At 32.3% G+C, this 22501-nt stretch overlaps 3 protein-coding genes across 7 annotated transcripts; all 3 read left to right on the forward strand.

The window, feature by feature from the left end:
- Positions 1 to 2518: 2518 nt before the first annotated feature.
- On the forward strand, positions 2519 to 3724 carry LOC112284001 (F-box/LRR-repeat protein 4-like). The gene is made up of 2 exons (XM_073534944.2): positions 2519 to 2894; positions 3251 to 3724. The coding sequence occupies exon 1, from the start codon at positions 2519 to 2521 to the stop codon at positions 2855 to 2857; it is 339 nt and encodes a 112-aa protein (XP_073391045.1). The 3' UTR covers positions 2858 to 2894; positions 3251 to 3724.
- LOC141044401 (uncharacterized) lies at positions 3485 to 11092 on the forward strand. Of its 5 annotated transcripts, XM_090250999.1 has the most exons (8): positions 3485 to 3626; positions 3788 to 4423; positions 4711 to 4895; positions 5094 to 6120; positions 6395 to 6944; positions 7332 to 7425; positions 7754 to 9470; positions 9665 to 11092. In XM_090250999.1, the coding sequence occupies exons 7-8, from the start codon at positions 7785 to 7787 to the stop codon at positions 10769 to 10771; spliced, it is 2793 nt and encodes a 930-aa protein (XP_090107125.1). In that variant the 5' UTR covers positions 3485 to 3626; positions 3788 to 4423; positions 4711 to 4895; positions 5094 to 6120; positions 6395 to 6944; positions 7332 to 7425; positions 7754 to 7784; the 3' UTR covers positions 10772 to 11092. The 5 variants fall into 5 exon arrangements, with proteins under 5 accessions (XP_090107125.1, XP_090107126.1, XP_090107127.1 ...); XM_090251000.1 differs by lacking the exons at positions 7754 to 9470; positions 9665 to 11092 and adding an exon at positions 5052 to 5093 and having other exon boundaries at positions 5216 to 6120; positions 7332 to 7727; XM_090251001.1 differs by lacking the exons at positions 7754 to 9470; positions 9665 to 11092 and adding an exon at positions 5052 to 5093 and having other exon boundaries at positions 4754 to 4895; positions 5216 to 6120; positions 7332 to 7727.
- Positions 10985 to 20266, forward strand: LOC149989109 (uncharacterized). The gene has a single exon (XM_090251563.1). It carries the CDS (start codon positions 10985 to 10987, stop codon positions 14984 to 14986), a length of 4002 nt encoding a protein of 1333 aa, XP_090107689.1. The 3' UTR covers positions 14987 to 20266.
- The last annotated feature ends 2235 nt before the right edge of the window (positions 20267 to 22501 follow it).

Consider the following 22501-nt stretch of genomic DNA (forward strand, 5'->3'; position numbering starts at 1 on the left):
AGATCTTTGCCTGTAAAAAAAAAAACAAATTCTTGTCTTCAACTCACAAGTCATTTTTAAATTATCATTATGGATAAATCTGGATTGAATAAAACGAAGTCACAAAAATACCAAAACAATTGGTAGATGACTGATGTGTTGTTGGCCTTAATTACAAAAATACAAATAAAAATTCATATGTTGTAACATCAATGCCATTCTAAAATCGCTTTAAAACTTAAGTTTATTAATGAAAATATTTAATTGTATAGTTTACTAGAATTATGATGTTAAAAAATAATTTAACATTTATATGTGATTTATATATTATAGGCATATATTTCAAAATAAAAGTCAAATGAAACAAATGGATATGAGGGAGGTACTTAAATGAAAAAATTTCAAATAAACTTAAATGAATGTATTTTTCCTTCTTATACAACAAAAGTATAAAATAATAGTTCAACATCTCTCATGCAAACACATTGATCAGTGGTACATTCAGCATTGTTCAACTGACCTTTAGACACGTGTTGAGCTGCATAATATCCTGAAAACCCTTGAAAAATACAGAGGATACCATGAGGTTAAAGCAATTGGAATTTACCAACCTATGCCAACTTAGCATTCAATTGTTCAATAATACCAATATATACAATTAACTATGTTTGTTACTCATATTTCAATCAAAACTTTCAGTGGAAAAAAAAAAAAAAAAAAAAAAAAAAACGGAACAAAGAAAAAGGAAAGTAAAGAAAAGAAATAAGAAAATCCACCAGAAACAACTCTTTCTCATTCAAATTGGTATTTTACAATACACAAAACAATCTTTCTTCTGATAAGGTTTTGTCACAAAACTCAGCAATGTGACATTGAAACATCAACAGCATGCATCAGCACGCATCATCTATCTTTACACTGGCCTTGAAAACTCAGAAAAACACCACATTTAAGGTTGATTAAGACGATGTATAATACAGAACAATGTCATTGTTTAAATCACACCACAAATAAATGAATATGGGTGTGTATTCACACATACATACTCGCAAGTCAGTGCGTGCCTGCAATTACACACAGATATGAGTCAGTGAAGGAGAGAGTGTGTGTATATTTATATACTCAGACATGAGTCAGAGAGTGTGTGTGTGTTGATTTGTGCATGTACTTGTACTTATAATCTGAAATTGATGTGATATTTTTGAGTCGTAAAGTACGGCAGTATGACAGTGAAAGTTTGGTGTGCTTTTTGAGAGCGGATCTCGGAGAAAACTGCCACATTTGTGGACACAGAAAAATGCCACAACTCAACGACGCATCGTCTCCGCTTCGGGTGCAACCAGACAACAAGTGCAACAGCAGCACTCCACGAAAGCCATATCCTTGTGAATGGAAACATGGGAGCCAAAGTGTGAATGTAGCTTAATGCCGCGGCATTCGTTCATGGCGTGGATTGCGAACACACCTTTACTCCATTTTGTCATACTCAAACCACAGTTGATCAGTCTGTTATTTCTATGACACACACTCACTCACTCACTCACTCAAAATTTAGGAGCCCTGCGAAAATCTCAATGACTGGGTTCCTATTAAGAGCATTTCCACATCAGGCTAAAGACACATTCAAGGGAAACGGTCATCGCATATGTTGTGCGTCGAACTTTCACGAAACCAACAGTCATCGATCATAATATACGCTGTGGGACTCGATCATGGATGCAGTTTGGGTTTCAGCTCACGACAATGGTGAATGCAATGGAAGTGACGATCTCCTCAGTGAGAAGATGTGTATGATAGGTGAAAGCATCGTGTGCTGTGATGAAGCAGGGAGTTGGTTTTGGGCTTGAGGAGGACGTTGTAGCGAAGAGGATTGGTTGTTGCTGCTCAGGGAGATAGTTCCTTCTGGAAATGGTTTGGTGACGCGGCGATGAGTAGGAGGAGCAGACCCATGAGTTGGGTTAACCGGCGGAGGTTCATAATGTGGACGTTGAAAGGAGTGGGTTAGGGAAGATTAGGCAGGTGGTTACACAGGACTGGAGATTATGGAAAGCTTTTCCAAGGTAACCATGGTCAGAGGTCCAACATCTTGTTGATTTGGGATGGCTCGCTTCTGGTGCTATGGCGACACAAGAGCCGAAATGCGGACTGAATCGACGCATTGTCCTCTCGTAAGGTGCTGTAATCAGGGTTTGAAGTGTAATGGGTAGTAGGCGCAATGCGTCTTTGTGGATCGACAGATGATTCGTGTTGTTAGACCGAATCTGGGCTCCTGATTGCTGAAAGATTTGGGCAGAGTGTGTTGGCGGTGTAGTGGATTCATGTTTTGCGAATTCTGGCTAGTGTTTTTTTTTTGTAGGATGTAAAAATGGCTACTTTTATGAGTGTTAATTTGGCTCGATGTTTTGGTGAATTTTTGACTTGAGCTTAGTACCGAAGCTAGGAAAGGCATATGTGCAAATTGAAAGGGCAATGCAACCACTGCCATGCCGATTGAATAATCTTTTTAGTTATTTTTTGCCGGACTGTACGAACACCAAGCATGGTGAAGGGGCAAGATCTGATAAACTTGCTGCAGGATGAGACGTTAGTAGAAATCATGAAATATTTGGACGGAAGGGGTATCGACCGAGATGCTTACTCGTTGGTTTGTAAAAGATGGAGGACGCTGGAGAGTGCATGTCGCCATTTCTTAACCTTGGACGAGACGGGGCAGTCAGATGCATATTTAGCAAAGTTGGTTCAAAGATTCCCAAACCTGCGACAAGTTTGTGTAGACGAGGGATTACCTGTTCCTGTACCTATCAACGGCCGGCTCTCACATCGTCAAACGCTTTGTCCTCATATGATGAGGCCATTTCAATGGCCCGCTCTCACATAGTCAAACGCTTTGTTCTCATATGATGAGGCCATTTCTTGTAAGCCCCATACATCGAATTTGTGTTGCAGTTTACTTCATAATAAGTTATGGTTCCTTCAGGTCAAACATAATTCGATTTTAGCCACTTTTGAAGTTTTCTTTATAGCTAATCTCGGATATTGTGACAATTGAGAAACTTCCGAGATTACAATGATATCTAAAGATTTGAGAATGGTACACTCAGCAACATGCTGGAATCTGATAAAGAAGGTTGCTGATGTTCTTTAACGCCTCGATCTTTACTTTGAACGTTCTTTGTTGAATGTAATCTTCCTTTCGAGGATTCTGAGGATGAACTATTAGTCGAATGGCTGAATCATTGCGAGTGTTTCTTTGTTGGATATTCGTGGCAAGGTAAAGATGCAGGCACGACATTGCCCCGAAAGAGGAGGAGAAGTGGGCACCGCATGGTGATGAATTGTGAAGATGACAGAAACGATAATGGTTTGAGTAATTTTTCAGATATGGGGCTTCGATTTCTGGCGAAAGGATGCCCAATGTTGAGGGCTATCCCCAAGAGTTCATATTCAATTAGTTTACTTGACTCATTTATGTCATTGGATGCTGATTTAGCAGAATAGGAGAGGGTGCGTTAATTGCAATAGGTCAAGGATGTCACCAACTGCGGTTGCTAAATGTGAGTAGGTGCCATCAAGTGGGTGATGTGGAATTAAGCAACATTGCTCAAGGATGCCTTCCTTTCATGCATGTTGACGTTAGTGTTTGTCAGGTACGTCTACTATTGGACTTGAATACATCACGGCTTGATAATGTTTCTTGAATTCCCAATTGTCACAATAGAATATACAGGAATAATGTTTGACGTTATTATCATCCCCATGATTTCCTGAAATGCATTGAAACCTTGAAATGGTGCCTCCTGTGGTACAGAATGTAGGAGATACAAACCTTGCAACTTTGGGAACGGGTTGCCCTCTTCTTAAGGAGGTCATTTATTCACACTGCCGAAAAATAAGTGAAGTAGGCTTAGGCCAATTGGTGTCAAAGTGCCAAACTATAGAATCATCTCATATGGTGTACTGTTCGTGTGTAACCTCAACTGACATAGCGACAATGTCTGCCTGTTGTAATTCACTCAATAAGGTTGTGGTTGAGAAGTGAAAAATTATCGATCGCACCCAAAGAAGACATTCTACCATCTTAATAGAGCTCTGCACAGATCTATGACTAATTTTACATTTCTATTAATAGTAATAACTACTGCACTTAGGTCAAAAGAAGGCTTCACCACTGCAAGAGAAACCTCAATAATGTAGGAGAGATGGTAAGTTTTATCAAGCTCAAGTACGACACCTTTTTACAAAACAAACGTATTCTTCAATTTTGACATAGCTAGTATAAAAGCATTTAATCTTCGTGTGCCCTCCCATCGCTTCGAATTGCTCGAATCTGCGCTTACATACATGACGCATGCAAACAACGTGACATCTCTGTGCCGCACGCAAACAAGGTGACACCTCTTTGCCGCACGCAAACAACGTGAGAGCGAGGAGCCGCGGATGTTAGGTGATCCTGTGGTTTTCTATTTTTTTTGGTTCCGAGATTGTTATGATGGCTTTCTGTATTTCGAGTGTGGTGCTCGAGGTGATGCCCGGAAGCCAGACAATAGGGTTGATCGTAAGCTCATGTTTGGTGTATCTTATGCAAGCGCGTGAACAATCAAGAGGTTTTGGGTTTTTTTAAGAAGATTGAATATTGTAGATACTAGAAGTGATGATGTTAATCTAGCGGAAGTCCGAATCTTTTGCTATTGACTTGGGCTGTCTGGCATTCTTGCGTTGTTGTGTACTCAGGACTTGTTTGTCTGCTTGTTAATTTTGTGATTCCGGCTTCAAGGATGAGGATTGGAAGAAGATGACGGCGCATTGAACAGCGTATCACAATTGTATCCTGGCTAGACTTGTGCGCAATCGAATTGCGAGGTAGGAGCGGATCTGAATGATGTATAGGACGGAAGACTTCTATAACCTGGAATATGGTGAGATCATCTTCAAACTTGTTCATCTACGAAGATTCTTAGTCCATTTTGAGGATTGAGCTTTCTTTGACTCACAGTTGCAATCTCTCTGTGTCATATGTCTTGAAAGACTAAATGTGCTCAACCTGTTTGTGTCATATATTTTGAATGACTCAGTGTTCTCAACAGAAGATCTGACCTGGGGCTCTTCCACTGCAGGTAATATTGAACTTTAGTCGGAGATTACATTACACTTGCAATGCTCTTGATTGAACTGTCAACAGAACATCGTACTCAGATTTGGTAACCTCCTGACGAGCTTCACCGGGGCTTGTTATCAGAGTCAACGCACCAGCTTCCCCGAGATAATAAATTTCTCCGGTGTCCCCGATCAATCACAACAAGAAGGATGACACGGGATCGACTGCAGGAATCTCTTTCGTAAGAGCAAAGTGTCACGAATATCCGAGATAAGTAGCAAAAAACAGCACTTTCACCTTTGAAGAGGAACACCTGAAGCATAACTGCGGTTGTCCGAACCAACCAATGAGTAGAAGCTTCCATTCACTTGTAACACGTTCTGGAAGACCACGTCTTTCACCATCGACCACAAGTCCAGTTTGGAACGACACTTATCAGATAACGTCGTCCTGGGCAAGCATGTGATAGACAGAAGAACGAGGAAAGGCGATCCTGGATACTAGTTTTTTTTCTGTTTTATACTTTCTTCTCGTGTTTTTTTCCGCTTCTATCTCACCATCTTCTATTTCATGCAGTTGGTCACCGAAGCCGGGCGAATCTTTTGTCTTGTTTTTTTTTTTTTTTTTTTTTTATCTTACTTCTGATAACAATGTCGAGTAGATATTGTAAGCCCTGTGTGCGTGTGTGTGTAGTGCTGAAAACACCATTGTTTGTTAGTAGGTTCAGTATTGGGTCACCTCGGATTTGCTTGAACTAGTCTCTTGCATTCATTGTTGAATTTTGAATTTGGAGGTGGAAATCGTCGTGTTGGAGCCTCGCCAACTTTGCTTTCGGACGACCTCAGAATCAGTCAAATTGGAGTTAGAACGAAACTTTTTGGCAACAATTGAAGTGGTAAACTGGCCCTTCGCACCTTGGATTACCCAACCAACTTATGAGAGAAGCAATGATGAACTGTGAAATATTGGATTGTTACAAATACTGGTGTTGTTAAACTTCAGCAACAAGCGAAGGATTGTTCCAGCAGTTGGTGTCGTAGTCTAAGGTGAGAAAGCGCGTTACTATCCATTTTTTGCATAAATTCCGTTATCCCGATTGGTTTTACCAGTTACTATACGTCACATAATCTGGTTTATTTTTAGAACTAGTTCAGTCAAGAATGTAGTCGTGATACATTTCACATTTGAGTGAACTATTGTAAATTATCTTCATTTATACTTAATTTGGATGTTTGTCTTTGGTACACAGTTGTTTGTTAGTAGGCTGATTCTCGTCCCTTGGATGATACAACCCATCAGTGTTGTGTTCATTGTGTCCAGGGTATCAAGCAATCCTTACAGCTTCGCCCCCTGCGTCCCCTTGTACACTTCCCTCCGCCCTCTCGCAGCAAAACCCTCGCTGCAGTGTGCTGTCTTCTCGCTTTGAATTGCTTGAATCTGCGCTAAAATACATGACGCCGTGACAACTTTGTGCCGCATGCAAACAACGTGAGAGCGAGGAGCCATGGATGGTAGGTAGTGATGTGGATTTGTTTTCGGTTCCGAGATTGTTGGGTTGGCTTTCTGTGTGTTTCGAGTATGGTGCTCGAGGTGATGCTCGGAAGGCAGACAATAGGGTTGATCGTAAGCTCATGTTTGGTGTATCCAATGCAAGCCCGTGAACGATTGAGAGGTTTTGGGTTTTTTCAAGAAGATTGAATATTGTAGATATTGTAAGTTATGATGTTAGTCTAGGGGAAGTCTGATTGGCAAGAAGAGGACTTTGCATTGAACAACATATCACAATTGTATCTTGGCTAGGCTTGTGTGCCATCGGAATGTGAGATGGGAGTGCTTTAAAGGACGGAAGAGTTCTTCAAGTTGGAGTATGGTGAGAACATCTTCAAACAAGGAAGATGTTTAGGAATGTCTATTGAGCCATTTGTTATATAGGGTGGACTTTTCATTGATTGATTACTTGATATCTTTCATTTGTATAATGAGTGATGTAGAAAACATAAAGGATTGGAAAAAGAAAAGCTTATAAACTTCATTAGAGGATTAGATATCACTTAAAATAGAGGAATGTCATGGCATATCATATTTATAATAAGAATTAGTGTTATTAGATAATTATTTTTAAGATGGATGGCATGTTGAGAAAATGATCTAGTTTATTGTTTATCAAAGATATGAATCAATTTTGTTTGTATGAAGCATGTGTAATAGTCTACATATTAATCAATTTTGTTAACATATATGTTGTCTTTGTGTGAAGATTTTGTGGCAATTGAAGAACATTTCAAGAATCTATGGTTGCATGAGTAAGCAAAGGAGTATACTCTAGAATTCATTGCCAGTTTTATATTGAGGTAAGAATATCATTGATATTTATGAAAAGGAATCACAATATCATTTATTTTGTGTAGATTATTTTTTTTCCATATATATATATATATATATATATGGGAATATTTGTTATATAGAAAAGATTAGAGGTAAGAAAAATTTATGAAAAGGAATCACAAATGTTATTAGAGATTTATTTAGTCAATATAAAGTTTATTAGTATGAAGCATGTGTAATAGTTTAAATACATATAAACTTTACACATATCTTTGTTACTTTGAATTTTTTGGTGATTAAAATTTATTGAAATGTTATAAATTGTGCACTAAGGTTTTATTCATGTGATTGAAGGCGAATTATACATATTTTCCAAATATTTGCAATGGCCTATCTTGTAAAGATGGTTATGAAGCATGTCTTAGTAATGTGGAGGTTTTTATTTGGTTGTTGGACATTGGGATTTGCACTTGCAATGGAATTTTGTAACAAGTTTGTGGAGGATATTGGAGTTGTACTCAAAGCAAGAGAAGTTGATATTGGAGATGTGCTTACTCAATGCTATAATTACAATCAAGAAATGGAGGTGTTATTGAAGACTAAACTTGTATTGAATAAAAAACAATGTGTAAATATTTGCCAACCACTTGGCGGTGTTATCAAAGTATTTGAAGTCTTGAGAGTTTGTTGCAATGGAAGAAGTGAGTTTAAAATTCTATTTTGCGAATTTCAATGTATAACATTGAGGATATACAAGTTGATAAAAGCTTGTGCACAAGAACAATGGTGTGAAGCAAGTATCCTTCAAATGGAAAACAAAGAAATGTTTAGAGAGTTATTATGGGACTTGAAGACTTGTTATGATGTGGGAATTGATCTATTATCAAAGAAGTATCCTAAAAAGATGGAGGACATTCTACTTGTATTGTTTGATGTTTCAACACGTGAAGAAGTGAAACATGATGGTAAAGAACTTTTCAAAAGATTGGACCATAAAAGTAAAGATGTTCAATTTAAAGATTGTGAATTGGCAAACTATCTATCAACAAGATTGATGAACTTGTGGTGTGTAGATGGTGGAGAGATGGATTTTTTGGAAGTATCAAGTGATATCAAAAGTTTAGAGCTTGGGAGAATTATAAATGAGGGTGCATTTGGAAAAGTTTATGAATCAAAGTGGTTTGGACTTGCAACTGCAACAAAAATAATGGATGCTAGTTGGAATGATATGTTCATGAAAGAAGTGGGTATCTTGGCTATCACAAGTCATCCAAACTTGATCAAATATTATTATGCAGCCAAAAGTAATGCAAATGAGAATAGAGAGTCTTCAAAGATGAATAATTCAAGGAAAAAAGTATACTTGGTGATGGAATTGATGCAAACAAGTTTGAGCAACATATTGGAGGCAAAAAGAGCAATGCCATACTACTTTCTTATTGATATTATTTATCAAATTGCAAGAGGAATGTGTTATTTACATGACATGCAAATCGCACATCAAGATTTAAAGCCGGAGAATATACTACTTAATGTTATAGATGATGATAAATCTAGTCATCGTTTTCATTATGCTGTTGTGAAGTTGATTGATTTTGGTTGTTCAAAGATCAATGTGGGTAGGAATCCAAAAGTTAAAGAAAATAAATACATATATGGGACTTTAAGATACACAGCTCCAGAGACATTGAAAAGTACAATGGAATCGACAAAGATGTGTGCTTTTGAAGCAGATGTGTATTCTTTTGCAATGATATGTTCTAAGATTCTTTCAGGTGAAGATCCATTTGATGGTATCAACACTAAAAAAGAATTATTGAAAAAGATTGAGAAAGGTGAAAGACCAAAGTTGCCTTCAAATTGTGATGATTTGAGTAAATTGATTGAAGAATGTTGGACTTTGAATCCTTCTAGAAGACCTAGTTTTGGGGACATTTGCAAGAGACTCGTAACATTGAAGAAAAAATACTTGGTGGGAATTGATGTAGCCAAAACACCTCATTTTGGAGCATTTAAGAAGGAAAATCATGAAAGTAGTAAATCAAAAGATGTTAATATTGGTGATACATTGGTAAGTTTTATATTAGAGATTTGGTGTGATATAAATGTTACATTGATTTGTTTGATTTCAAGATTTACACATTCAAATATGTATAAGTTAATAAAGTTGTTTTGTCAAAATATGAGTATGTGGTAAGATTAGTTTTTAAAGTCTATTGCATGAATTGTATATTTTTTAACATCTTGATTTGGTTATTTGCATAGGTACATGATTGTAAAGACAATATAATGGGTGTAGAACAACGTTTGTCAAACATCAAACAACTATGCAAGGATGGAATAAATGCATTGTGTTTTGTTGGTATGGGTGGAATTGGAAAGACCACATTAGCAAAGATTACATTTGATACCATGCGACACATGTACAATGTATCATGCTTTGTTGAAAGTATTCAAAAGAAGGATAGTGCTCTTTCAATAATTTGCAAAGTTTTGAACCAACTAAACTCTGAAAAAAAACCAAGGAGTTTAGAAGAAGCACAAGTTATGATGAAAGAAGTATTGATGAGCAAAAAGTTTATGTTGGTGTTGGATGATTTGAAGGAGAAGAGTCAAATCAATGATGTAGTACTTACAGATATTCTATGTTCTAACAAAGGCAACACATTAATTGTGACAACTCGAAATTGGGAGGTAGTAAAAAGCTACCCTACAAAGATTCATAAATTTGATATTGGAGAACTTGACAAAGATGCAAGTTTGAAGTTGTTTACAGCTTATTCTTGTAGGGATGGTGATGAATTGCCAAAAGAACTTATTGAGGTTGGCAAAGAGATTGTAAGATCTTGTAATGGACTACCCTTGAGTTTGAAAGTTTTGGGATCATTTTTAGGAGGACAAAGGAGGTTGAGATGTTGGGAAAGAGCTTTGCAAAAGTTAAGAAGAGGAAGACCTTTGGATGGAGATGAAATAGATAGTGAATATAAGCTATGGATTATTTTGAAGATAAGTTTTGATGCCATGAAAGTTGAAGAAAAGAACATGTTTTTGGACATATGTTGCTTCTTTTGTAACAATGTGAAATGGGGTGGTACAATGAAAGAAACCATAATACAAATATGGACCAATAAGAAAAGTGGAGATGAAGAGCTGGATGCAAGTATTGTTTTGGACATGTTGGTTCATCAATCAATGATAAAAATAGAAAAAGATGGAGTTATAAAAGTGCATGATCAATTACAAGATATGGGACGAAAGATTGTTGAAGAAGAAAAAGAATACAAAGACACACGAATTTGGAATGCAAATATGGTGCCAATACATGGAATAACAACAAAGGTAAGACTTTCAAATAGTGGTAGAATAACTTGAATACAATTATTGACAAAATAAATAATTAAGAAAAATTAGAGTAAAAGACATTTGAATTTTTATTAAGAACAATATTACTAAACTTATTTGTTGCAATATGAAATACTTAGAGATTTGTACATGGTTTAAGTAGTTGATAAAGCTATGGATTGTGATTTCTAATTATTCTCTTGTCATGTTGATTAGTTGGAAGGTATAATTCTTGATTATAATATGAAAGACAACTTGAGAAGATTTATAATGAAAGGATTACACTTTTTTTCTTTACGAATTCTTATATGTAACATTGATGCAAAGCAAAGTAAAGATGTCTTTGAAATACTTATGTTATTGGTAGAAAATGCATATAAGTTAAAAGTTTTGTTACTAAGAGGATATCATTATCGTATACCTTATGGGTTGGACATGAGCAAAATAAAGTTGCCCTCTATAATGTGCAGTGAAGAGTTTTGGAAAGTATTTGAAGAATTGACAATATTGAGTCTAATAGGATGTACTTTTGGTGAACCACTACCTAGAACATTGTTTACATCTAGTACGTTGATGAGACTTGATCTAGATGGATCTATTGAACTAAATGTTGTACTAAAAGGCTTTAAAAACCTTAAAAATTTAACAATCATGAGATTAGTTAATAATAAAACTTTAAATATAATGTCAAAAGAATGGACAGATGTAATTTCTCTGAAAACACTTGATATGACTAGATGCACAAGCTTGATAAGCTTGCCAAATGAAATAGCAAATCTTTCTTCTTTAGAGGAACTTTATTTAAATGGATGCTCAAGCTTGAAAAGTTTGCCAAATGAATTGGCAAATCTTTCTAATTTAAGAAGGCTTGATTTAAGATATTGCTCAAGCTTGACGAGCTTGCCAAATGAATTGGCAAATCTTTCTTCCTTAAAAGAACTTGATTTGAGTAGTTGCTCAAGCTTGAGAAGATTGCCAAATGAATTGGAAAATCTTTCTTCTTTGATAAGACTTGATTTGAGTGGTTGCTCAAGCTTGATAAGCTTGCCTAATGAATTAAGAAATCTTTCTTCTTTGGAAGAACTTGATTTAAGTCATTGCTCAAGCTTGATTAACTTGCCAAATGAATTGGCAAATCTTTCTTCTTTGACAAGACTTGTTTTGAGTGGTTGCTCAAGCTTGACAAGCTTGCCAAATGAATTAGAAAATCTTTCTTCTTTGGAAGAACTTCGTTTAAATAATTGCTCAAGCTTAACAAGCTTGCCTAATAAATTAAGAAATCTTTCTTCTTTGGAAGAACTTGATTTAAGTCATTGCTCAAGCTTGACTAACTTGCCAAATGAATTGGCAAATCTTTCTTCTTTGACAAGACTTGATTTGAGTGGTTGCTCAAGCTTGACAAGCTTGCCAAATGAATTGACAAATCTTTCTTCTTTGACAAGACTTGATTTGAGTGGTTGCTCAAGCTTGACAAGCTTGCCAAATGAATTGACAAATCTTTCTTCTTTGACAAGACTTGATTTGAGTGGTTGCTCAAGCTTGACAAGCTTGCCAAATGAATTGACAAATCTTTCTTCTTTGACAAGACTTGATTTGAGTGGTTGCTCAAGCTTGACAAGCTTGCCAAATGAATTAGAAAATCTTTCTTTTTTGGAAGAACTTGGTTTAAATCATTGCTCAAGCTTGACAAGCTTGCCAAATGAATTGACAAATCTTTCTTCTTTGACAAGACTTGATTTGAGTGGTTGCTCAAGCTTGACAAGCTTGCCAAATGAATTGACAAATCTTTCTTCTTTGACAAGACTTGATTTGAGTGGTTGCTCAAGCTTGACAAGCTTGCCAAATGAATTGGCAAATATTTCTTCTTTGACAACACTTTATTTGCGTGGTTGCTCAAGCTTGAGAAGCTTGCCAAATGAATCGGTACATATTTCTTCTTTAACAATACTTTATTTTCATGGTTATGTAAGCTTGACAAGCTTGCTAAATGAATTGGTAAATCTATCTTCTTTGATGACGCTTGATTTAAATGGTTGCTCAAGCTTGAAAAGCTTGCCAAATGAATTGACAAATTTTACTTCTTTGACAATACTTGATTTGAGTGGTAGGTTAAGCTTGACAAGTTTGCCAAATGAATTCACAAATCTATCTTCTTTGAAAGAACTTGTTTTGAGTCATTGCTCCAGCTTGACAAGCTTGCCAAATGAATTGACAAATCTTTCTTCTTTGAAAGAACTTGATTTGAGTAGTTGCTCAAGCTTGAGAAGCTTACCAAATGAATTAGCAAATCTTTCTTCTTTGACAAGACTTGATTTGAGTGGTTGCTCAAGCTTGACAAGCTTGCCAAATGAATTGACAAATTTTTCTTCTTTGACAAGACTTGATTTGAAAGGTTGCTCAAGCTTGACAAGCTTGCCAAATGAATTGGCAAATCTTTTTTCTTTGACAAGACTTTTTTTGAATGGTTGCTCAAGCTTGAGAAGCTTGCCAAATGAATTGACAAATCTTTCTTCTTTGACAAGACTTGATTTGAGTGGTTGCTCAAGCTTGATAAGCTTGCCAAATGAATTGACAAATCTTTCTTCTTTGACAAGACTTGATTTGAGTGGTTGCTCAAGCTTGACAAGCTTGCCAAATGAATTAGAAAATCTTTCTTCTTTGAAAGAACTTAGTTTAAATAATTGCTCAAGCTTGACAAGCTTGCCTAATGAATTAAGAAATCTTTCTTCTTTGGAAGAACTTGATTTAAGTCATTGCTCAAGCTTGACAAGCTTGCCAAATGAATTAAAAAATCTTTCTTTTTTGACAAGACTTGATTTGAGTGGTTGCTCAAGCTTGACAAGCTTGCCAAATGAATTAGAAAATCTTTCTTTTTTGGAAGAACTTGGTTTAAATCATTGCTCAAGCTTGACAAGCTTGCCAAATAAATTGGCAAATCTTTTTTCTTTGACAAGACTTTTTTTGAATGGTTGCTCAAGCTTGACAAGCTTGCCAAATGAATTGACAAATCTTTCTTCTTTGACAAGACTTGATTTGAGTGGTTGCTCAAGCTTGACAAGCTTGCCAAATGAATTAGAAAATCTTTCTTTTTTGGAAGAACTTGGTTTAAATCATTGCTCAAGCTTGACAAGCTTGCCAAATAAATTGGCAAATCTTTTTTCTTTGACAAGACTTTTTTTGAATGGTTGCTCAAGCTTGACAAGCTTGCCAAATGAATTGACAAATCTTTCTTCTTTGACAAGACTTGATTTGAGTGGTTGCTCAAGCTTGATAAGCTTGCCGAATGAATTAGAAAATCTTTCTTCTTTGGAAGAACTTGGTTTAAATAATTGCTCAAGCTTGACAAGCTTACCAAATAAATTGACAAATCTTTCTTCTTTGACAGTACTTGATTTGAGTGGTTGCACAAGCTTGACAAGCTTACCAAATAAATTGGAAAATCTTTCTTCTTTGACAGTACTTGATTTGAGTGGTTGCATAAGCTTGACAAGCTTGCTAAATGAATTGACAAATCTTTCTTCTTTGAGAAGACTTTATTTGAGTTGTTACTCAAGCTTGACAAGCTTGCCAAATGAATTGACAAAACTTTCATCTTTGACAAAACTTGATTTGAGCGATTGCTCAAGCTTGACAAGCTTGCCAAATGAATTGACAAAACTTTCATCTTTGACAAAACTTAATTTGAGCGGTTGCTCAAGCTTGACAAGTTTGCCTAATGAATTAAGAAATCTTTCTTCTTTGGAAGAACTTGATTTAAGTCATTGCTCAAGCTTGACTAACTTGCCAAATGAATTGGCAAATCTTTCTTCTTTGATAAGACTTGATTTGAATGGTTGCTCAAGCTTGACAAGCTTGCCAAATGAATTGGCCAATCTTTCTTCTTTGACAACACTTGATTTGAGTGGCTGCTCAAGCTTGACAAGCTTGCCAAGCAAATTGGCTAATCTATCTTCTTTGACCACACTTGCTTTGAGTGGTTGCTCAAGCTTGACAAGCATGCCAAATGAATTGTCAAATCTTTCTTCTTTGAGAATACTTTTTTTGAGTGGTTGCTCAAGTTTAACAAGCTTGCCAATTGAATTGGCAAGTCTTTCTTCTTTGAGATATCTTTATTTAAATGAATGCTCAAGCTTGACAAGCTTGCCAAAAGAATTGGCAAATCTTTCTTCTTTGACAAGACTTGATTTGAGTGGTTGCTCAAGCTTAACAAGCTTGCCAAATGAATTGACAAATCTTTCTTTTTAGACAATACTTGGTTTGAGTAGTTGCTCAAGCTTGATAATCTTGGCAAATGAGTTGACAAATCTTTCTTCTTTGAAAACATTCTATTTGAGTTGTTGCTTAAGCTTGACATACTTGTCGAATGAATTATCAAATCTTTCATTTTTAAGAAGTCTAAGTTTAAGTTGTTGCTCAAGCTAGATAAGATTGCCTAATGAATTAGAAAATCATTCTTCTTTAGAAGAACTTTATTTAAATGATTGCTCAAGCTTGATAAGCTTACCAAATGAATTAACAAATCTCTCTTCTTTGACAATAATTACTTTAAGTAGTTGCTTAAGCTTAAAAAGCCTGCCAAATGAATTGACAATTCTTTCTTTGAATAGTTGCTCAAGTTTTTCAAGCTTGCCAAATGAATTGGAAACTCTTTTGTCTTTGATTGAATTGAGTATCATCTAGAATAACATGGTGGTTAAAATTCTTTTCAAGGTTTATAATTTGGTATTTTTATAATTCTTGAATAATGTGATTGCTTAATCTTTATAAGCTTAGAAAATCCCTTTTTTTAACAACTCTTTCTTTGAGAATTTTTTCTAATTTCATAGGCTTGTCAAATAACTTAGCAAATCTTTCTTGTTTAACAACAATTTATTTGAGGGATTGATCAAAATTGACTTGCTTGTGAAATGAATTGAAAAATATATCTTTTTCGAAAGGATTTAATTAATGTCTTTTTAAAACTATTTGATATAGGTATTATTAATAATATTTTTAGAGAGTATTAGTTCTAAAATATTATGGATTTTTTAATACTTTTTTTTATAGTTTTATTAAATATATTTGTCTTGAAAAGAATTTTATAATAGTATTATATTGAGATTTAATCATATTAAAAAGATATATTTTCAGACTTGATCTTTGTGTTAAATAAATCAGACGTAATTTATTTTATATCATGAAATATTATTATAATTTTTATTCTTCACATGGTTTTTAAATAATTAATTTTTTTTAATTTAATTCTTAAAACTATAATAATATTAATAACAATTTTTGTTTCTTTAGTATAATATTTTCAATAACAAATTATTGAAAGTATTAAAAACTAGCACTTGAGAGAGTGCACATAGTAAATAGGAGGTGTATTTTTAGTAAATCTCTTTAAATAGCTTAAATATTATATTTTTTATATACAAAGTCATTGCAAATATTTTAAAGATTATCGATCTATTTATTAATTTATTTTATTGCCTTGCCATAGTAACTTTATCAAAAAAACTTAAATAGTATAATTTTCTTAGATCTATTTTGTTATTATATGACTTAAGTATTATTATGTTTCTAAATCAATTTTAAATTTATTCTTATTTTAAAGAAGGAAGAAATGTTTTATTTAAAAGTTGAAAATTCTATAAAAGATATATTTTTAAACTTTATTCATATTTTTAGATTAATTGAGTATTATAATGATCTGAAAAAAATCATAATTATATTTCTTAAAAGTAATTATGACTTTTAAATAGTTTAAATATAGCATTATTATTATGTAATCACATGATTTTTGATTTTCTTAAGTAGAAACTAATATTTTAGCTTGATAAAGTTTTCCAAAAAAAGTTCAAAAAATTAAGAATATTAAAATTTCAACTTTTTTATAATTTTAGAAATTTTATGCAATATTTATTCTGTAAAATACCTCTCTTAATGAAATTTATATTGTATTAACTTTTAAACTTAATATTGCTGCAAAAAAATCTAAATTCACTAAGTACTTATTTCTTTGTTTGTTTGTTTCATTGTATGAGTTTTTTTTTGCAATATGATGGTCCTTAAATATCTTTAATAACTCTAATCATCATTTTCGAATGAGAGAGTGTTATCTTTTATGACTCTAATCGACAAAGTAGGATTTTATTTGATTTAAAGAAAGAAACCAAGTAGCCATGAGTATGCATGATTTGATATAAATGTAATGATAGAAGACCTTAGTAGTGTGAATAGATGTGGATAAGTAGACTTGTATATGTGTGTAGGTACTTTGAATAAACAAATATTATTCTTCTTTCTTATCTTATTCAACAAAGTCAAATATTTTCTTTAGACTTGAAAAAATCTTAAAGTAATAAATATATTTTGACTTAGGATATGACATGTATTTCTTTTAATAATTAATTTAATATAAATTTTATTAATATAAACATAATAAAACATATTAGTTTAAAATATGAAAACATAAAATTGTGGAATATATTGTTATACATAAAATTATTAATGAGTTTGTTGATTTTTTTAACATTTAAAGTATATTTTTTTTTCTAAGACTAAAAACACACCTTTTAGAATGTATTAGAAACTAATATTTTATACAAAGTCTTTTACTATTTTGTAGATATGTAATGCAATCAATTGCAGTAATATTTGACAACCATGCAATATTTCATGTTTCTTTATTACAGAAGTTGCAAGGCTTCCCTATACCACATTGGCCTTCTCTTCACTGTGCTTCTTAGCTTATTTTACATCAAGCAAAAGCTCTTTCTCTTCCTCCTCGGCCAATCGCTATCTATGCTTCTTCAATTTGTTAAATCTCTTCAATTAAAAATATAGTCATGCCTCAAGAACTTTTAGGGTAGTGTTGTCCATGGATTTAAGAAGGAGCAAATTTTGGTTAGCTTGACCCACTGCCTTCAATATCTACACCTCCACTATATTATTTGTAGCCTACACTTGTCTATACAATGCACCTTTTCTTTGCTTTGATTGCATCTAGTTGTCTTTGGTTGTCTTAGTAATCCATGATTGATCTTGAAATACCTTCTTTATGTCTATAATCTTTGTGTGTTCTTACTTTCATATCATCTCACTTGATTGCCTTGCATTTTTTTCCATCCTATCAATGCTATCGATCTTTGAGGCAAATTGTATAGGTGCCTTCTTCTTCAAAGTTAGAGGCTTCACCTACAACCACCTATCAGCGTATTTTAGATGCTCCTTCATCAAAACCCAATAATATTTGTATTCAAAATTTGTCCCCTTTTAACTCTTTTGCTTGTAGAACTTGTGTATAAGGCTGAAGATATTGAGTGTATTTGTGCCACTTTTGCAAACATTTTATAATTGTGTATAGATACCTTTCCACTTGTATACATTATATTTTATATAGCTCCATTTTGTCATTAACAAACTTTGCAACCTCCCATCGACATGCCTATACTCATTATACTGATTTGAAATGTACTCCCAAACATCCCAACTCTATATTGGTTGCCAACAATCCTATCTTGCAATACATACAATACAATTGTTCCTTCTTCTTACATCAATATATCATATCCTTTACTCCAAAGTGTACTAAACCTCCTTTTGCAACTTTGGAAATTAATTTATTTCCTACTATCATGGAGTCTATGCCAAAAAAGAAAAAATTTGGTCAAAATCTTGATACTTAGGCATCTAACATAAAAAGAGTCACCATAGCAAGCTATTAAAAATAGTTTCCTTCTTGCCATGGCTATCCTTAATTTGACCATTGAACAGTCTATAGTCAAATTTATTGTTGATTCCAAGAATGTGCATGACTTGATGGACTATCTCCTCATGTGTGAAGGTCGATATAGGTTTGCAAATCACAAGTGAAAGCCTTCACACAGATCAATTTTAAGCCTTTGTTCTAACTAGTTTTTTATAGAAATAATTTTGATTTTTTTTCTTAGGCTTACATTATTAAAAGCTCCATAATGGCTTTGTATAGTATTCACTAGATATTTACAATGTATTGTCAAAAATTGTGTAATATAATTGACTATATTTTTAAGCTCTTGGATTTATACTTTGTAACTTTTGCTAATCATGATGGTGAGTGAATCAATCATCAATGTAATAAGCTTGAAAGAAGATGTTTTTGTTAAATCCTAGATGTTGAATATTTGACATTTGAAAATTCATGCCTCTAAAGTTTTAAGCTACATAGAATATTATTGTAATTATGTAAACAAGGAATTGCTAATAATGAATCAAATATTTACATATAACATTGCCTTCATGTTCATGCTTAGTTAATTAGAAAAGTAAGTGATGCAATCTAATTTGTAATAATATTTGGACTTTATGTAATTATAAAAAAAAAAAAAAAAATAAAAATACAATAATGGAAATCAACATCATTTTTATCCATAACAAATTGGAGCCATGTACAAAGATCTTATGGATGAAGTCCTAAGAGATTAAGGTTCATTAGTTTCTTCTCTTTTATAAATATCAAGGAGTTCTAAACATCCAATTAAAAACTCAAAAGGTTCTTCAATTACTGAATTTATTATTTTAATTGCATATTTTGATAGATGAAACATTAAGCTCAGGTTCTATGCCAAAAACTTAGGACATTATTGCAATTATGTGCTACATAGGACATTGTTGCAATTATGCAAACAAGAAATTACTAATAATGAATCAAATGCTTAAATACAACATTGCCTTTACGTTGGTGCTGAGACAATTAGAAAAGTATGTGATGCAATCTAATTTGTAATAATATTTGGACATAATGTAGTTAAAAAAAATAAAAATAAAAATAAAAAATACAATAATAGCAATCAACATCATTTTTATCTATGACAAATTGGAGTCATATACAAGGGTCTTGTGGGTGAAGTTTGAAGAGATTAAGGTTCATTAGTTTCTTTTCTTTTATAAATATCAAGGAGTTTCTAAACATCCAATTAAAAACTCAAAAGGTTCTTCAAATTAATGAACTTATTATTTTAATTGCATATTTTGATAGGTGAATCATTAGACTCTGGTTCTATGGAAAAAGCATATCAAATCTTCATGCTCTTTCATGTTGGTCTTGTTTCTTTAAAAATTTGTTCCACATATTGTAAAAAAGTTGAATGCATTTAGTGACTAATAAAATATTGCTCAAAATATTATTTCACATGAAAGGTATTCAAATGCTATAAGAAAAAACAGCCACAAAAACAAAATTAGACAAAAATAAAAAATAAAAAATAAAATAAAAAAAAACCACTTGAATTTGAATCATCATTGATATGCAACACTTTTTTTTATTGCATCACTCTTTTTATAAAATCAATGAATGTAAGTAAAAATCAATCTATTAGAAAAATAAGATTTATAAAGAAGTTCCATTTTGTGCATCACTTCCAAAGTCGAAGTCGACTCAAAGGTTAGCATGTTGATCAATTAGAGTGAGCAATAAGGTGTTAGATATAAGAACTAGAAACTAGCACATGGATATGGCATTGGCAATAGTACAATATAATTATAGTAATGGGAAGAATAAACAAGGGAGTTTAAATTCCAAAAATAAATAATAAAACTTTCAACACTAAAAATAGAGTGGTAAAAGAAAAAAAAAAAAAAAAAGGATGAAGAGTAATAAAATTTTATATAGCTCCTCTTGAAAGAATTGCCAACCAAATCTCTTTGTGACATTATGCATGACACATTGTGCTAGATAACATTGGATTGTGTTGCTTTGAAGCCAAAGCAAATTTGAGATGATTTAGCAATAAAGGTAATTTGTCCACTCACTCTCTTGCACTCTTTCTTTTTTTCTTATCATGATCTTTTTTTTTGCCCCGATTTGCTATATCTAGTAAGTTTGTCACATATGTTCAAAAGCTAAAAAAATTTAAAATATTAGTTAATGTATCAATTTTAATACAAAAGCAATACAAAAACAACAGATTGCATGTTTTAATGCACCACTTTGATATCTTTTTAGAGATATTTCTATTCCAGCATTTTTTTTTTTTTCATAAACTCCATATTTTTTTATTATCTCAGCAATATGTTTTTTAGAAGAAAATTTCCTGCTTTAAAATTCATCTATCACAACATAATGTACCACTACTTTACTACACTAATACTTGACCATGTCCTCAAACTATTGCAATTTACACTTCCATTCAATAATGTTATCTTTTTAAAAGTTAAATTCTTTCATTAACTTTTTATCCTTGAAATTAAAGTTTGTTTGAGAATAATGTAACATAAATTTAAATCTTTGAAATATCCTACATCTAACAACTCTACATATTTGATTATCTTTAAATTTTTCTTTGTCATAGGATCTCACAATAATGCATGACTTCCAAAAGCAATTAATCAAAACTTTGGAATGCTATAAATGATAGCGATCCACATATTATATAGTAGGCATTGGATTTTTTTGTGAAACTACTTAAGGATTTCAAATTCTTAATTAAATCCCTCAATATCATCTAATCTCTTCATTGTCATAACATGCTTACAAATCTATAGAAAAGACTCTTAGTCATATTTATTGATTCATATGGTTTCTCTTTGATAGCAATGCTTATATAATATATAGCTTTTAATATTTAAAAATAACATATAACTAAATTCTACTATAATACTAATATCTTACTAGAGCATAAAAACTATTTTATATGATTCAATTATTAACTTCAACGAATCTCTCAAAAGATTGTTATGAATCAATCTCAATGTCTAAGAGTATATGTGGCAACCAACTAGATATCTAGATTTGTAATTAATAGTTGGTTTCTTTAACATCACAAATAGATGTTGGTATATAAGAAAATAAGACACTTTACTATGATTTAAAAAGGTCTCAAAGATATATAAAGCTTGAAGATAAAACAATCCATCATTGGTTTAAAATTGAAGATTGAATAATAAATGATAGTCAATCTTAAGTATTACTTGAACAATAGATGTATAGAAAAGATATCTAATAAATAATCAAACAAATCTATTCCAATTATAAAAAATATCAAAAATTTAGAAGTATTCCAAATTTATATTTTTCAATTAAAAAATAAATAAAAATCAAAGTATTAAATATATTATAATATTAAATATTATATTTTTTATAATTCTTTACAAATGTAATCTAAATATGTGTCTAAAGAATGGGAAGATATCGTAGCCACTTTATAAGCAAAAATTACAACAAAAGTGTAAGTCAAAGTAAGATTTAAAGATTTGTAATGTATTCAAATCAAGAAGGCTTATAACAATATGCACCAATAATTTATTTTTGATAAATTAGAAGAAAGTGAAGTCAATCAATTAAAATAATCTATCAATGTATGTATAAGATTTTATATTATTTTTGAACTACTGCTACAAAAAGGCTCTTGAATTATATTATTCATCTATAATAATATAGTTATCATATTTTTAGATTACTTATTTTAATTTAGTACCTTTAATTTCTATGTAATTTTTGATTAGCATAAAATTACTTATTATTTGATTGGAATTTTTTAATATAATTCTTTAATGAGATTTATTTTCTTCAAATTTTTGAAGAGATAGTTGAAATATTTATTCAAAAGTTAAAAATTAAGCTTGATTTATTATTTAATGTATTATTATAATTATACAATTGTTATAAATATTTGGTTATTTTTATCATTAGAAATCTTTATGAATCTGATCTTATTTTGTACAATTATTATACTAAGAGCCATTATAATATAAAAAATAATCATAATATTTTAAAGGTTAAAAAAAATATAAGATTTA

This window comes from Physcomitrium patens, chromosome 6, assembly GCF_059467195.1.
Source record: "Physcomitrium patens ecotype Gransden chromosome 6, ASM5946719v1, whole genome shotgun sequence".
NCBI lineage: Eukaryota > Viridiplantae > Streptophyta > Bryopsida > Funariales > Funariaceae > Physcomitrium > Physcomitrium patens.